The sequence below is a fragment of the Anomaloglossus baeobatrachus genome, chromosome 9 (genome assembly GCF_048569485.1).
Source record: "Anomaloglossus baeobatrachus isolate aAnoBae1 chromosome 9, aAnoBae1.hap1, whole genome shotgun sequence".
In the NCBI taxonomy this organism is placed as follows: Eukaryota; Metazoa; Chordata; class Amphibia; order Anura; family Aromobatidae; genus Anomaloglossus; species Anomaloglossus baeobatrachus.
Window position 1 is genome coordinate 191,985,579 of NC_134361.1, and position 15,234 is coordinate 192,000,812.

Below are 15,234 nucleotides of genomic sequence, written 5' to 3' on the forward strand. Positions count from 1 at the left end.
CTTGATTGTCTCCTCCATGTCCCTCAGTTTAGTCATTATATGCTCTTGTTCTGGGGTTAGGTCGTCTTCTGGGATATTCTTGTAGAGGCCCTTGAAGTAGCTGTGCCAGATGTTGCCATTTTGAATGTGGAGGGTACTTTGCTTGGGACTTGTACCGATATGGCTCCATGTCTCCCAGAATGAGTTATCCTGGAGGGAGTCTTCGAGCTGCTGCAGTTTGTGGGAGATGTGCTTTTGTTTTTTCTCCTTGAGGGTTCGCTTGTATTGCCTCTGTAGGGTGTCATGGACCACTCTTAGCTCCTTGTTGTCCGGGTCTCTGTGTTTTTGATTTGAGGCTATCCTTAGGGAGTTGCGCAGTGTCTTGCATTCTTTATCAAACCATTTTTGGCCTTGTTTATTTGTAGGTCTCTTGGAGTTGGTCCTTCTGAGGCCTGCTAGCTCTGCCATGGTATATAGGATGTTATTAAGGTCGTTTACTGCCAGGTTGACCCCTTGCTGGTTTGATGTATAGGATTTTGTGTGAAAGTTTACAAGCAGCTCTTTAATCTCTGTTCTGTTGGTCGTGTTGGTGTATTCAATGGCTAACTGTTTGGACCACTTGAAGGATGGTGGTAAATTGTGGAGACCGCTCAAGTGGGGCTTTTGTGTGGGTGACTTGTCCGTGGATCTCAGGTACAGCAGTGTCTGGTTGTGGTCTGACATGTGGGTGTCGGGGGTGACTATGAAGGCATTCATGTTTGCTGGGTCCATGTCTGTTATGGCATAATCCACTACACTACTGCCCGTGTGGGAGTTTAGTGTAAATCTCCCTAATGAGTCCCCCCTGGTGCGCCCGTTCAGTATATGCAGCCCCAAGCTCCGGCACAGGTTCAGCAGTTTTCTGCCGCTTTTATTCACCACTCTGTCATAGCTGTTTCTTGTTGTCTGTACTGAGTCTCTGTAGAAGGGCTCATCTCCCAGGACGTATGTGTTTCCGTCAGGTGACAGGTAGTCCTTCTCTGTACCTGTCCTGGCGTTCAGGTCTCCACAGATGAGCACCTTACCTTTGGACTGGAATTGGGCAGCCTCCCTCTGAAGTTCCTCGTAGATGTCCGGCTTATAGTATGGGGATTCTGATGGAGGGATGTAGGCTGCGCAGAGGTAGATGTCCTGCTGAGAGGTGAGGATGGAGCTGCTTATCTGCATCCAGATATGGCTTTCTCCTCTTTTTATTGCCTTGATATGTTCTTGGATCTCCTCCTTGTACCATATTAGTATGCCCCCTGAGCAGCGGCCATGTTTGGTGTTCTTGTTTTTCTGGGCGGAGACAGAAAATTCCTTGTATCCCATGGGTGCGAGAGATTCCTCCTCTGCCCGGGCCCATGTCTCCAGGAGGATCTGGATGTCAATGTTCTTTAGCCTTTGTTTGAAGTCTGGGTCATTTGTCTTGGACCCAAAAGCTGAGGCATTCAATCCTTGAATGTTCCAGCTGCTGATAACTAAGGATGTCATATTTAGTTGATATACCTTATAATGAGGAAGGATAGATTTTCATAGGACATAACCGGATTTAGTGGTGGGTTTGGGTGGCATATTTTAGTAGTGTCCTAAGAGTTTGCTGCACAATGTGTTGAGCAATGTCCTTATTTCTGCCATGTTGCTGCCCTCTGTTGCTTTGTATTGCCATTTTGGGGCATGTGGTCTTGAGTATTTCTGCCATCTCTGTGGACTCTCTCCAGGGGTCTCTGTGGGCTGCCATCTGTTTGGTGGGTGTCTTGCTTGTGGTCTTGGAGGTCTGTTTAGAACCATGTCCTTTAGCTCTCTTGCTAGATGGCTGACTCCTTGTTTATTGAGGTGTTTGTCGTCATAGAGGTGATGGAGCGTTATTTCGGGGTGTCTTGCCAGCTGTATGTTTGGTGCTGAGGTAATACTGGCGGCCAGCTCTGAGTTGATTTGCCCAGTCTCTCTCTCGCCCAGTCTCTCTCTCGCCCAGTCTCTCTCTCGCCCAGTCTCTCTCTCGCCCAGTCTCTCTCTCGCCCAGTCTCTCTCTCGCCCAGTCTCTCTCTCGCCCAGTCTCTCTCTCGCCCAGTCTCTCTCTCGCCCAGTCTCTCTCTCGCCCAGTCTCTCTCTCGCCCAGTCTCTCTCTCGCCCAGTCTCTCTCTCGCCCAGTCTCTCTCTCGCCCAGTCTCTCTCTCGCCCAGTCTCTCTCTCGCCCAGTCTCTCTCTCGCCCAGTCTCTCTCTCGCCCAGTCTCTCTCTCGACCAGTCTCTCTCTCGACCAGTCTCTCTCTCGACCAGTCTCTCTCTCGACCAGTCTCTCTCTCGACCAGTCTCTCTCTCGACCAGTCTCTCTCTCGACCAGTCTCTCTCTCGACCAGTCTCTCTCTCGACCAGTCTCTCTCTCGACCAGTCTCTCTCTCGACCAGTCTCTCTCTCGACCAGTCTCTCTCTCGACCAGTCTCTCTCTCGACCAGTCTCTCTCTCGACCAGTCTCTCTCTCGACCAGTCTCTCTCTCGACCAGTCTCTCTCTCGACCAGTCTCTCTCTCGACCAGTCTCTCTCTCGACCAGTCTCTCTCTCGACCAGTCTCTCTCTCGACCAGTCTCTCTCTCGACCAGTCTCTCTCTCGACCAGTCTCTCTCTCGACCAGTCTCTCTCTCGACCAGTCTCTCTCTCGACCAGTCTCTCTCTCGCCCAGTCCCTCTCTCGCCCAGTCCCTCTCTCGACCAGTCCCTCTCTCGACCAGTCTCTCTCTCGACCAGTCTCTCTCTCGACCAGTCTCTCTCTCGACCAGTCTCTCTCTCGACCAGTCTCTCTCTCGCCCAGTCTCTCTCTCGCCCAGTCTCTCTCTCGCCCAGTCTCTCTCTCGCCCAGTCTCTCTCTCGCCCAGTCTCTCTCTCGCCCAGTCTCTCTCTCGCCCAGTCTCTCTCTCGCCCAGTCTCTCTCTCGCCCAGTCTCTCTCTCGCCCAGTCTCTCTCTCGCCCAGTCTCTCTCTCGCCCAGTCTCTCTCTCGCCCAGTCTCTCTCTCTCGCCCAGTCTCTCTCTCTCGCCCAGTCTCTCTCTCTCGCCCAGTCTCTCTCTCTCGCCCAGTCTCTCTCTCTCGCCCAGTCTCTCTCTCTCGCCCAGTCTCTCTCTCTCGCCCAGTCTCTCTCTCTCGCCCAGTCTCTCTCTCTCGCCCAGTCTCTCTCTCTCGCCCAGTCTCTCTCTCTCGCCCAGTCTCTCTCTCTCGCCCAGTCTCTCTCTCTCGCCCAGTCTCTCTCTCTCGCCCAGTCTCTCTCTCTCGCCCAGTCTCTCTCTCTCGCCCAGTCTCTCTCTCTCGCCCAGTCTCTCTCTCTCGCCCAGTCTCTCTCTCTCGCCCAGTCTCTCTCTCTCGCCCAGTCTCTCTCTCTCGCCCAGTCTCTCTCTCTCGCCCAGTCTCTCTCTCTCGCCCAGTCTCTCTCTCGCGCCCAGTCTCTCTCTCGCGCCCAGTCTCTCTCTCTCGCCCAGTCTCTCTCTCGCGCCCAGTCTCTCATATTTGTGCATTTTCTGTAATTGTCGGAGAAATGTAAGCTCCCGCCTTTGTCCTGCTATTAGATCGCCATGCTCCTACTCTAATCTTGTATATATGTTGGGGAGTTGCCTTGTTTCTTTCACGCTAGGTACAGGGGAGTACCAAGTGGAATGGAAGGGAGACCCTGTGTCTAGGGAAAGGGAAGATGGTGACCCCCCTGGCCAAACCTACTGCTGGTCTCTTGGGTCCCTCACCACCCTAGATAGGTTCCGCACCTATGCGTCGAGTCGGATACCTGACCCTAGGTATCCCAAGTGCTGGGGCCTAAATAGGGAACGGATGGGATGAGCTCTTCATGAACCTTACTAAACTACTATAGAAGACACAAGGAGGACACACGGGGGGGAAAATACATGAACTACTTATCATTAGATGACTCAGGTAGAAGTTCAGCAAAGTATTCAGCAATGATACCACAGAGGAGTATAAGCCACCTGCTTGCAACTGAGCCTTCAATGACCCAAAAATATCACCAGCACCAGTTCAAGGAAGGAAGGGGTATTTAAGCACCAAGATAATGCTAATGATCAGCAGCTGGATGGAAGGCAAATTCCTGCTAGGTCCAAAAGATGAGTCCAGCAGGAAAGCCACCTATACCAATGAATACTGACAACAGAAACAATGGGAAGTCATGGAGAATTCTGCGCAGCCAAACGCTGTGACCTTCTATGACCAGAAACCACATGACTGTCACCCAGGACAGTTTCCTAATCTAGAAGTGTAGGTTCGCCGAATGTCTGCTTATGATATAAACCGTTCTTGTAAAACATTGTCCAGTCATGTTGTTTCGGCCCAGAAATGATGAGGTCACCGCCGCTTTTAATGGCTGACGGCTTCACCGCTTTCCGCCTATAACCGTATAATCTGTACTCGATTAATCAAGCCTGTTAGCGTAGCGCGGTGCGATCCATAACACCTAATATTCATGTAAAACTATGCAGGAATACGTAAAGGTTGTCCCAAGCTTGTAAATATTTCCTCCTTTAGTGCTCAGTCATTAACAGGAATTAATGCGACTCTCGTTAGGCCTCTGCCCGCCATTTATCCGAGGAAAGAGTTAAAAAGCGCAGCCTTGTTTGGCCATGTAGATGAGCAACAAATCAATTTTTATGTGGCTGTTTTCCTTCGGTTTAATGTACAGATCCCTAATGAACCCGCTTACTCCCGATGCAAGTTTATTTACAAGCCCGTAAAAGAGAGGAGGGGGCAAAAAAAAAGAGAGAGTCTTGCACTTTATTTCACAGCGTGATATCATCTTTGGACATAAATAATGGCGCGGAACAAAGGCGACGGGCGCAAAACACAAAGCTGGCACTGCCGATAGTCATCCGAGTACAAGCAAATAAAGTCACCGCCGCCAACTAGTTAGAATATAGTGCAGGGCGCAGATCCTGGTGGGAAGCCATGACCGGCTCGGCTCTTGTTTTTACCCATTCGTTGCTTTTACAATCAATAGTAGATCATGGCTTGTCCGAAAAAGTGCAACGTGATGGCGCTAAGACTTTTATTACTCCACTAGAAGGTGGCCCGATTCTACGCATCGGGTATTCTAGAATTTACGTATTGTGTAGTTCATGTATGATTTTTGTTATATATATATATATATATATATATATATATATATATATATATATATATATATATATATATATATATATATATATATATGTTGTTGTGTGTAGTTACCAAGTGTTTGTGTAGGCGCTGTACATGTTCTGGGTGTTGTCTGGGTGTGACGGGGGGTGAGAGCGGTGTTGTATGTGTGTTGCGTGTGTTGCATTGTTTGTGGAGCGCTGTGTGTCTGTAGCGTTGTGTGTGTGTTGCGCGGTTTGTGTGTGTGTGGTGTGTTTTGGGGGGAGGTATGTTTTGTGCAATGTGTGTGTTGTGCGGTATGTGCGTATATTTGTGTGTGCCGCGGTGTTTGTGTGTTGGGTGTTGTGTGTGTGCAGCGTTGTCTGTGTGTGTGGGTGTCTGTGTAGGGCAGTTGTTTGTGGTTCCCAGTGTGTGTGTGTGTGTGGTGTGTTGTGCAGTGCGCGCGTGTGTGTGTGTGTGTGCGCATCAGCCTCTCTTCTCTCAGCCTACCTCTCCCAGCCTCCCTCCTCCCAGCCTCCCTCAGCATCAGCCTCCCTCTCCCAGCCTCCCCAAGCATCAGCCTCTCTCCTTCCAGCCTCCCCCAGCATCAGCCTCCGCCAGCATCAGCCTCTCTCCTTCCAGCCTCCTCCAGCATCAGCCTCCCTCTCCCAGCCTTCCCCAGGATCAGCCTCTCTCCTCCCAGCCTCCGTCCTCCCAGCCTTCCCCAGCATCAGCTTTCCCCTCCCAGCCTCCCTCAGCATCAGCCTTCCCCAGCATCAGCCTCTCTCCTCCCAGCCTCAGCCTCTCTCCTTCCAGCCTCCCCCAGCATCAGCCTCTCTCCTTCCAGCCTCCCTCAGCATCAGCCTCCCCTTCCCAGCCTTCCCCAGGATCAGCCTCTCTCCTTCCAGCCTCCTTCCTCCCAGCCTCCCCCTCCCAGCCTCCCTCAGCATCAACCTTCCTCTCCCAGTCTCCCCCAGCATCAGCCTCCCCAAGCATCAGCCTCCACCAGCATCAGCCTCTCTCCTTCCAGCCTCCCCCAGCATCAGCCTCTCTCCTTCCAGCCTCCCTCAGCATCAGCCTCCCGTTCCCAGCCTTCCCCAGGATCAGCCTCTCTCCTCCCAGCCTCCTTCCTCCCAGCCTCCCCCTCCCAGCCTCCCTCAGCATCAGCCTTCCCCTCCCAGTCTCCCTCAGCATCAGCCTCCCCAAGCATCAGCCTCCACCAGCATTAGCCTCTCTCCTTCCAGCCTCCCCCAGCATCAGCCTCCCCAAGCATCAGCCTCCACCAGCATCAGCCTCCCTCGTCCCAGCCTCCCCCAGCATCAGCCTCCCCCTCCCAGCCTCCCCCAGCATCAGCCTCTCTCCTCCCAGCATCAGCCTCTCCTCTCTGTCCCCAGCATCAGCCTCTCTCCTCCCAGCCTTCCCCAGCATCAGCCTCTCTCTTCCCAGCCTCCCCCAGCATCAGCCTCCCCCAGCATCAGCCTCTCTTCTTCCAGCCTCCCCCAGCATCAGCCGCTCTCCTTCCAGCCTCCCCCAGCATCAGCCTCCCTCTCCCAGCCTTCCCCAGGATCAGCCTCTCTCCTCTCAGCCTCCGTCCTCCCAGCCTTCCCCAGCATCAGCTTTCCCCTCCCAGCCTCCCTCAGCATCAGCCTTCCCCAGCATCAGCCTCTCTCCTCCCAGCCTCAGCCTCTCTCCTTCCAGCCTCCCCCAGCATCAGCCTCTCTCCTTCCAGCCTCCCTCAGCATCAGCCTCCCCTTCCCAGCCTTCCCCAGGATCAGCCTCTCTCCTCCCAGCCTCCTTCCTCCCAGCCTCCCCCTCCCAGCCTCCTTCAGCATCAGCCTTCCCCTCCCAGTCTCCCCCAGCATCAGCCTCCCCCTCCCAGCCTTCCCCATGGTGGGGGGGGGAGTACAGTACTCACCTCGGTGACAACCGTGTCAGTTCGGGGAATGTGCGGGGGGGTGGGAGCTAAGTACAGTACTCACCTCGGTGTCAGCCGTGTCAGTTCGGGGAATGCGCGGGGGGAGGGAGGGGGCTGGGCCAGAGCTAGCGTGCATTGCGTGAGGGGGGCGGGGCGTGGCGTGGCCGAATTGCCAATGCCTGCAGGGTGCCGGGGCGAGAGGCCAATCTGTGGGGGGGGGCGGAGCCTGGGCGAGCGGCTGGCCAATCCGTGTGGGGGCGCAGCCTGGGCGAGCGGCCAATCGGTGTGGGGGGCGGGACCATGGCGAGCCCAGCGGCCAATCAGCTTTGTGTCACCGTAAGGACACAATTTTGGAGCATGACAGACAGACAGACAGACAGACAGACAGACAGACAGACAGAATAAGGCAATTATATATATAGATAATAGCATTCCTGTGTCCAGCTGCCTTTTAGAATTGTTCCGAGCCGTATCTTCATCATCGTTGGGTGGTCCGATGTGCATCTTCTAATCGTGCCCTTATGCTAGGGAGAAGGAAGAGTGGTCACTTCTTAACACTCACCTCAGGTTGATCCCCAACGTCCCTAGATGGGTCCTCCACGCATGCGCCGTCACGTGCCTAGGCCCTACTGGCCGTGCACTCAACCTGACTAGTGAAGTGGATGATTTCACCTATCTCATCCACACGGCCTGTTCCACTCTCCTCCCTGCGCAGGTGTTGTTCCCTACTGTAGAGGTGCGAGAGATGAACAAGCCATGTGGATAACTTAGTATGTCAACTGCATCAATCATGTGGAGAGGAGGCGAAGGCGGGTGCAGGGGAGGCACCGAAGACCATCTGCAGATGCCCCCCGATTTAGCTTATAGCATGGGACATTTTAAAAGGTATTTTTGGAGGTATATATAGCAGCTGGATGCGTGTCTGGGGGTGCAGGTGTGCCATTAATGAGGGCTTAAAGAGGACCAGCCACCAGGGTTTTTCTATACAAACTAAAGCCAGTGCTATACTGGCGCCATCATGCTGATTCTATACATACCTTTAGTTGTGAGATCGGATGTATAGTTTCTGAAATGCAGGCAAGTAAAGTTTGTGAAATGCATGTTTATTTGATTGATAGCAGCTACAGAATATCTAATAGGTGGGTCGGGGTTTGCTAGTTATTCCCACCCCTGTCTGCTGTCTGCCCTTCTTCCCCCTGCCCTTCTTTTCTTTTCCCCCCCGCCCTTCTTTTTCCCCCCCTGCCCTTCTTTTCCCCCCCTGCCCTTCTTTTCCCCCCCTGCCCTTCTTTTTCCCCCCTGCCCTTCTTTTTCCCCCCTGCCCTTCTTTTTCCCCCCCGCCCTTCTTTTTCCCCCCGCCCTTCTTTTTCCCCCCGCCCTTCTTTTTCCCCCCGCCCTTCTTCTCCCCCCCTGCCCTTCTCCCCCCCTGCCCTTTTTCTTCCCCCCCTGCCCTTCCTCCCCCCCTGCCCTCCCCCCCCTGCCCTTCCTCCCCCCCTGCCCTTCCTCCCCCCCCTGCCCTTCTTTTTCCCCCCTGCCCTTCTTTTTCCCCCCCTGCCCTTCTTTTTCCCCCCCCTGCCCTTCTTTTTCCCCCCCCTGCCCTTCTTTCCCCCCCCTGCCCTTCTTTTTTCCCCCCCTGCCCTTCTTCTCCCCCCCTGCCCTTCTTCTCCCCCCCTGCCCTTCTTCTCCCCCCCCTGCCCTTCTCCCCCTCTGCCCTTCTTCTCCCCCCCTGCCCTTCTTCTCCCCCCCTGCCCTTCTTCTCCCCCCTCTGCCCTTCTTCTTCCCCCTCTGCCCTTCTTCTCCCCCCTCTGCCCTTCTTCTCCCCCCTCTGCCCTTCTTCTCCCCCCTCTGCCCTTCTTCTCCCCCCTCTGCCCTTCTTCTCCCCCCTCTGCCCTTCTTCTCCCCCCTCTGCCCTTCTTCTCCCCCCTCTGCCCTTCTTCTCCCCCCTCTGCCCTTCTTCTCCCCCCTCTGCCCTTCTTCTCCCCCCTCTGCCCTTCTTCTCCCCCCTCTGCCCTTCTTCTCCCCCCTCTGCCCTTCTTCTCCCCCCTCTGCCCTTCTTCTCCCCCCCTGCCCTTCTTCTCCCCCCCTGCCCTTCTTCTCCCCCCCTGCCCTTCTTCTCCCCCCCTGCCCTTCTTCTCCCCCCTGCCCTTCTTCTCCCCCCCTGCCCTTCTTCTCCCCCCCTGCCCTTCTTCTCCCCCCCTGCCCTTCTTCTCCCCCCCCTGCCCTTCTTCTCCCCCCCTGCCCTTCTTCTCCCCCCCTGCCCTTCTTCTCCCCCCCTGCCCTTCTTCTCCCCCCCTGCCCTTCTTCTCCCCCCCTGCCCTTCTTCTCCCCCCCTGCCCTTCTTCTCCCCCCCTGCCCTTCTTCTCCCCCCTGCCCTTCTTCTCCCCCCTGCCCTTCTTCTCCCCCCCTGCCCTTCTTCTCCCCCCCTGCCCTTCTTCTCCCCCCCTGCCCTTCTTCTCCCCCCCTGCCCTTCTTCTCCCCCCCCTGCCCTTCTCCCCCTCTGCCCTTCTTCTCCCCCCCCTGCCCTTCTTCTCCCCCCCTGCCCTTCTTCTCCCCCCTCTGCCCTTCTTCTCCCCCCTCTGCCCTTCTTCTTCCCCCTCTGCCCTTCTTCTCCCCCCTCTGCCCTTCTTCTCCCCCCTCTGCCCTTCTTCTCCCCCCTCTGCCCTTCTTCTCCCCCCTCTGCCCTTCTTCTCCCCCCTCTGCCCTTCTTCTCCCCCCTCTGCCCTTCTTCTCCCCCCTCTGCCCTTCTTCTCCCCCCTCTGCCCTTCTTCTCCCCCCTCTGCCCTTCTTCTCCCCCCTCTGCCCTTCTTCTCCCCCCTCTGCCCTTCTTCTCCCCCCTCTGCCCTTCTTCTCCCCCCTCTGCCCTTCTTCTCCCCCCCTGCCCTTCTTCTCCCCCCCTGCCCTTCTTCTCCCCCCCTGCCCTTCTTCTCCCCCCCTGCCCTTCTTCTCCCCCCTGCCCTTCTTCTCCCCCCCTGCCCTTCTTCTCCCCCCCTGCCCTTCTTCTCCCCCCCTGCCCTTCTTCTCCCCCCCCCTGCCCTTCTTCTCCCCCCCTGCCCTTCTTCTCCCCCCCTGCCCTTCTTCTCCCCCCCTGCCCTTCTTCTCCCCCCCTGCCCTTCTTCTCCCCCCCTGCCCTTCTTCTCCCCCCCTGCCCTTCTTCTCCCCCCTGCCCTTCTTCTCCCCCCCTGCCCTTCTTCTCCCCCCCTGCCCTTCTTCTCCCCCCCCTGCCCTTCTTCTCCCCCCCTGCCCTTCTTCTCCCCCCCTGCCCTTCTTCTCCCCCCCTGCCCTTCTTCTCCCCCCCTGCCCTTATTTTTCCCCCCTCTGCCCTTCTTCTCCCCCCCTGCCCTTCTTTTTCCCCCCTCTGCCCTTCTTCTCCCCCCTGCCCTTCTTTTTCCCCCCTCTGCCCTTCTTCTCCCCCCCCCTGCCCTTCTCCCCCCTGTAATAACTGAGACAGGCAAGCAGACAAGGGTGGGAATAACCAGCAAAACCCGACCCACCTATTAGATATTCTGTAGCTGTTATCAATCAAATAACAGTCCATTTCGCAATCTTTACTTGCCTGTATTTCAGAAACTATACATCCGATCTCACAACTAAAGGTATGTATAGAATCAGCATGATAGCGCCAGTATGGCACTGGCTTTAGTTTATATAGGAAAATCCTGGTGGTTGGTCCTCTTTAAAGGTAGTAGACATGGTTTATATAGGGAAAATCTGGTGACAGGTTCCTTTAAGTCTTTGTCTGGGAAAATTCGGTGAAATCCAATATGGCGCCTCTTAACACGCAGTTGGGTTTTACTTTCGAAATTTCGAAATCTCATAAATGGCAGGTTTGTAGCAATTTATAACAGCAGGACCTGCCGAATTATAGGCTTTGCCGATCTTTTGCGTTACAATTTTACTTTGGCCGTTTGAGCATATTTAGGTGACAGTACCACTCCATATAGTAACCTTTTACATTTCTCTACTTGTAGGGTCACGTGGGAACCACAGCCACCAAGAAGATAGATGTGTACCTCGCGATGCAAGCTAGCCAGGACAAGATGCTGCCCATGACGGTGGTGACTATCGCCAATGCCAAGGTCCATGACCTCATTGGTCTCATCTGTTGGCAGTACACCACGGAAGGACGAGAACCAAAACTGAAGTAACCCTCTACTTTTTCATTAATAATATTAGTACAGTTTGTGTCTTGGGCTATCAATGGAGTTGAGCAAAAAGATTGGCGCTGTCCTGTCCTCCATTGGAGCCAGTCAAAGGGACCTTTCAATTTAGTTGCAGGAATCCTCGGCCCAGCATCTTGGGCACCTGCGGCGTTTGTTAGATCCCTGGTTACAAGGGGGTTAATTGGCATCTTGGCGTTGTAGGAGCCTAGTAGACAACTATAACATCTCTTTATTTTGTGGACAGGCTGGCTCTTCCGGATGAGTGCTGTCAATCATCTGTAGAATCACTGGACAGAGCCGAATCGGTGTGGTGCCTGACTAGTCTCTCTCTATAGTTCCCGGCTGGCTCTTCCCTGCCCATACATATGATTGACAGGTCTCTCTCTTGGACGTACATTTAGAGAAATCAGTCAATCACCTGCAGCAGTGCTGGGAAGAGTCGGCCAGCGACTATAGAGAGAAATGAAAGACCTGTCCATCATCTACAGCAGTGCTAGGAAGAGCCGACTGAGGTGGAGTTGGACTAGTCTTCTTTCACTGTATAGTAACTGAATGGCTCTTCCCAGCGCCGCTGCAGATGATTGACAGGTCTCTCACATGTACATAGAGAGAAACCTGTCAATTATCTGTAGCAGTGCTGGGAAGAGCTAGCCAGCAACTATATAGAGAGATGAGAGACCTGTCAATCATTGTCAATCGCTGGGAAGATCCGACTGGGTGTGGTGCCGGACAAGTCTCCTCTCTATCGTTTCCAGCCGACTCTTTCCTGCACTTGCATATGATTGACAGGTCTCTCATTGAGAGAAATCTGTCAATTAACTGTAGCAGCACTGAGAAGAGCTGGCCGACTAATGTAGAGAAAGATAAGTCCTGTCAATCATCTGCAGAATCGCTGAGAAGAACCAACTGGGTGCGGAGCTGAACTAGTCTCCTTTCACTGTATAGTTCCTGGCCGGTTCTTCTCAGCACCGCTGCAGATGATTGACAGATCTCTCTCTTGCATGTACATAGAGAGAAACCTGTCAATCACTTGTAGCAGTGCTGTGAAGAGCTGGCTAGTGACTATAGAGAGAGAGACCTGTCAATCAGTTGTAGCAGTGCTGGGAAGAACCAGCCGGCGACTATACAAAGAGAAAAGAGACCTGTCAATCACCTGTGCAGTGCTGGGAAGAGCCAAACGCCGACTATAGAGAGAAATGAGAGAGTTTTCAATCATCTGGGAAGAGGCGGCCAACGACTAAAGAGAGAGATGAGAGACCTCTCAATCTACAGCAGTGCTGGGAAGAGGCATCCAGCGACTATATAGCGAGATGAGACCTGTCAATCATCTGCAGCAGTGCTGGGCAGAGGCAGCCAGCGACTATAGAGAGAGATGAGACCTGTCAATCATCTACAGCAGTGCTGGAAAGAGGCGGCCAGTGACTATATAGCGAGATGAGACCTGTCAATCATCTGCAGCAGTGCTGGAAGAGGCGGCCGACTACTATATAGAGAGATGAGACCTGTCAATCTACAGCAGTGCTGGGAAGAGGCATCCAGCGACTATATAGCGAGATGAGACCTGTCAATCATCTACAGCAGTGCTGGGAAGAGGCGGCCAGCGACTATATAGCGAGATGAGACCTGTCAATCATCTACGGCAGTGCTGGGAAGAGGCGGCCAGTCACTATAGAGATAGATGAGACCTGTCAATCATCTACATCAGTGCTGGGAAGAGGCGGCCGGCGACTATAGAGAGAGATGAGACCTGTCAATCATCTACAGCAGTGCTGGGAAGAGGCGGCCAGCGACTATATAGCGAGATGAGACCTGTCAATCATCTACGGCAGTGCTGGGAAGAGGCGGCCAGTGACTATAGAGAGAGATGAGACCTGTCAATCATCTACATCAGTGCTGGGAAGAGGCGGCCGGCGACTATAGAGAGAGATGAGACCTGTCAATCAGCTACAACAGTGCTGGGAAGAATCGGCCAGCGACTATAGAGAGAGGTGAGACCTGTCAATCATCTACAGCAGTGCTGAGAAGAGGCAGCCGGCGACTATAGAGAGAGATGAGACCTGTCAATCAAAGAAGCTGCGCTGGACTCCAGATTTGGATTTATTAAGCCAGACTTGTTTCTTGTAGGTTTATTAACCCCATAAATGCCATCCCAGATGGCTGCCATGCTGCTTCACCCGCCATTGACTGCCAGATTGCACAGACTTGCATCCTGTGATCCCCATGGGTTGACGCGTTTCGTAGAAAGATTGATTCCCTGAACAATTCTTCTTTCTTCTTTTTTTTTTTTTTTTTAACTTTTTGGAAAAATAACAAGTCAATGAATTAAAAGCCTTATAATAATCCCCTCCTCGGTAGGGTTGTTAAAGTAAAAGCCCGCGCTATGGCGGAGCACTTTCCCTTGACATTGACTACCGGCGAGCCGGCTGTGCGAGCGGGGGGGACGCCACTCATTAGCGCACCCGGGTCACCATAGAATTTCAGAAAATTGATACTGACAAATATATCGGTTTTAATTCCACGTTGGCAATCCATTCTGCAGAAACGTACAGCCTCCGCTAATATTAATGTGTCATTATTACTTGCCGGATCCAATAATAAATATCTCTTAAGCATGACAAGTTAGTATAGATCAGCCAGAAGGGGCAAGCGCGCCCCGCCGCCTCCGAAGCAAAAGGTTTTGGGAATTAATTGAGGGAATTTCAAATCAGGTAGCAAGCAAAATAACTCAGTGCCACATTCAATCAATAGCCAGAGTAAATCAGCTACTTTTAATTCCCGAAAATGATCCATATAGATCAAGCGAGCAATTAAACAATTAGCATGCACTTTGAGATTAATTAATTTCCACATCAATCATGCAATTAAAAGCGGAGATTCTAAAAAGGGGGGGAATCTGCGCGCCGCTGTGAGCAGAGGTCCCTGCCTATGTGCAGTGAATATTAGCGCCGCCAGTGACTACATTAACGCGTTTCAGGCCGCAGATCGTAAAATGCAAGAAAACCACATTCCAAATACTCTCACTTCTATTGTGATTTAAAGGGACAGCAGCCCTTTTTTTCTTAATGAAAGGAGATGGGATGCGTTTGCTGCTTTGTCTCCAATGTTTCATTATGCCCCAGCGATCGTAATGTGCGGCCCTAATGATGTCATCGGGCGCAAACACCCCAGGGAGAGCCGTGTAAGGGAAATTGACCATGAAATATACATTATAGTAATAAAATATGGCTGTCAGCACGATGATAGAAATGTAAAAACCTCACAGGGCTTGTTGGGAGTCGTAGTATCACCATAGCTGTAGTGCTGGAGGCTGCTGATCCATGGACATAACTATAATTACTATATATGCTTTATGGTGGTAAGAGAGATCTCACCAATAGACACCTTTGCATTTTTTACATAGGGTTCTCATTGCCTGTAGATAATTACTGAGTGTCATTCTGCAATCTTCATGCCCCCCTAATATGCATTTTGGCATCTGATTTTAGTTTTAGGTATTACTCTTGTGGGAGTGATTCTCCCAGTAATATAGGCTGGATGTAAGCAGAGTGTCCCTCCCAGTAATACAGGCTGAATGTCAGCTCTGTGTATCTCTCCGAGTAATATAGGCTGGATGTGAGCTCTGTGTGTCTCTCCCAGTAATATAGGCTGGATGTGAGGTCTGTGCGTCTCTCCCAGTAATATAGGCTGGATGTGAGCTTTGCGTGTCTCTCCCAGTAATATAGGCTTGATGTGAGCTCTGCGTGTCTCTCCCAGTAATATAGGCTAGATGTGAGCTCTGTATGTCTCTCCCGGTAATATAGGCTGGATGTGAGGTCTGCATGTCTCTCCCCGTAATATAGACTTGAGGTGAGCTCTGGGTTTCTCTCCCAGTAATATAGGCTGGATGGGAGGTCTATTTGTCTTTTCCAGTAATATAAGCTGGGTGTGAGGTATGTGTGTCTCTCCCGGTAATATAGGCTGGATGTGAGGTCTGCATGTCTCTCCCTGTAATATAGACTTGATGTGAGCTCTGGGTTTCTCTCCCAGTAATATAGGCTGGATGGGAGGTCTGTTTGTCTTTCC

The 15,234-nt window shown here is 52.9% G+C and overlaps 1 protein-coding gene across 2 annotated transcripts in view; it reads left to right on the top strand.

Annotated features, from left to right (window-relative positions):
• The window catches only part of MAPKAP1 (MAPK associated protein 1), a 239,854-nt gene that overhangs the window by 92,571 nt on the left and 132,049 nt on the right, over nt 1-15,234 (top strand). For both annotated transcript variants that reach the window (XM_075322833.1, XM_075322834.1), the window contains exon 5: nt 10,981-11,153. In XM_075322833.1, coding sequence (XP_075178948.1) covers nt 10,981-11,153 — 173 coding nt within the window. The remainder of the gene's footprint in view (nt 1-10,980; nt 11,154-15,234) is intronic.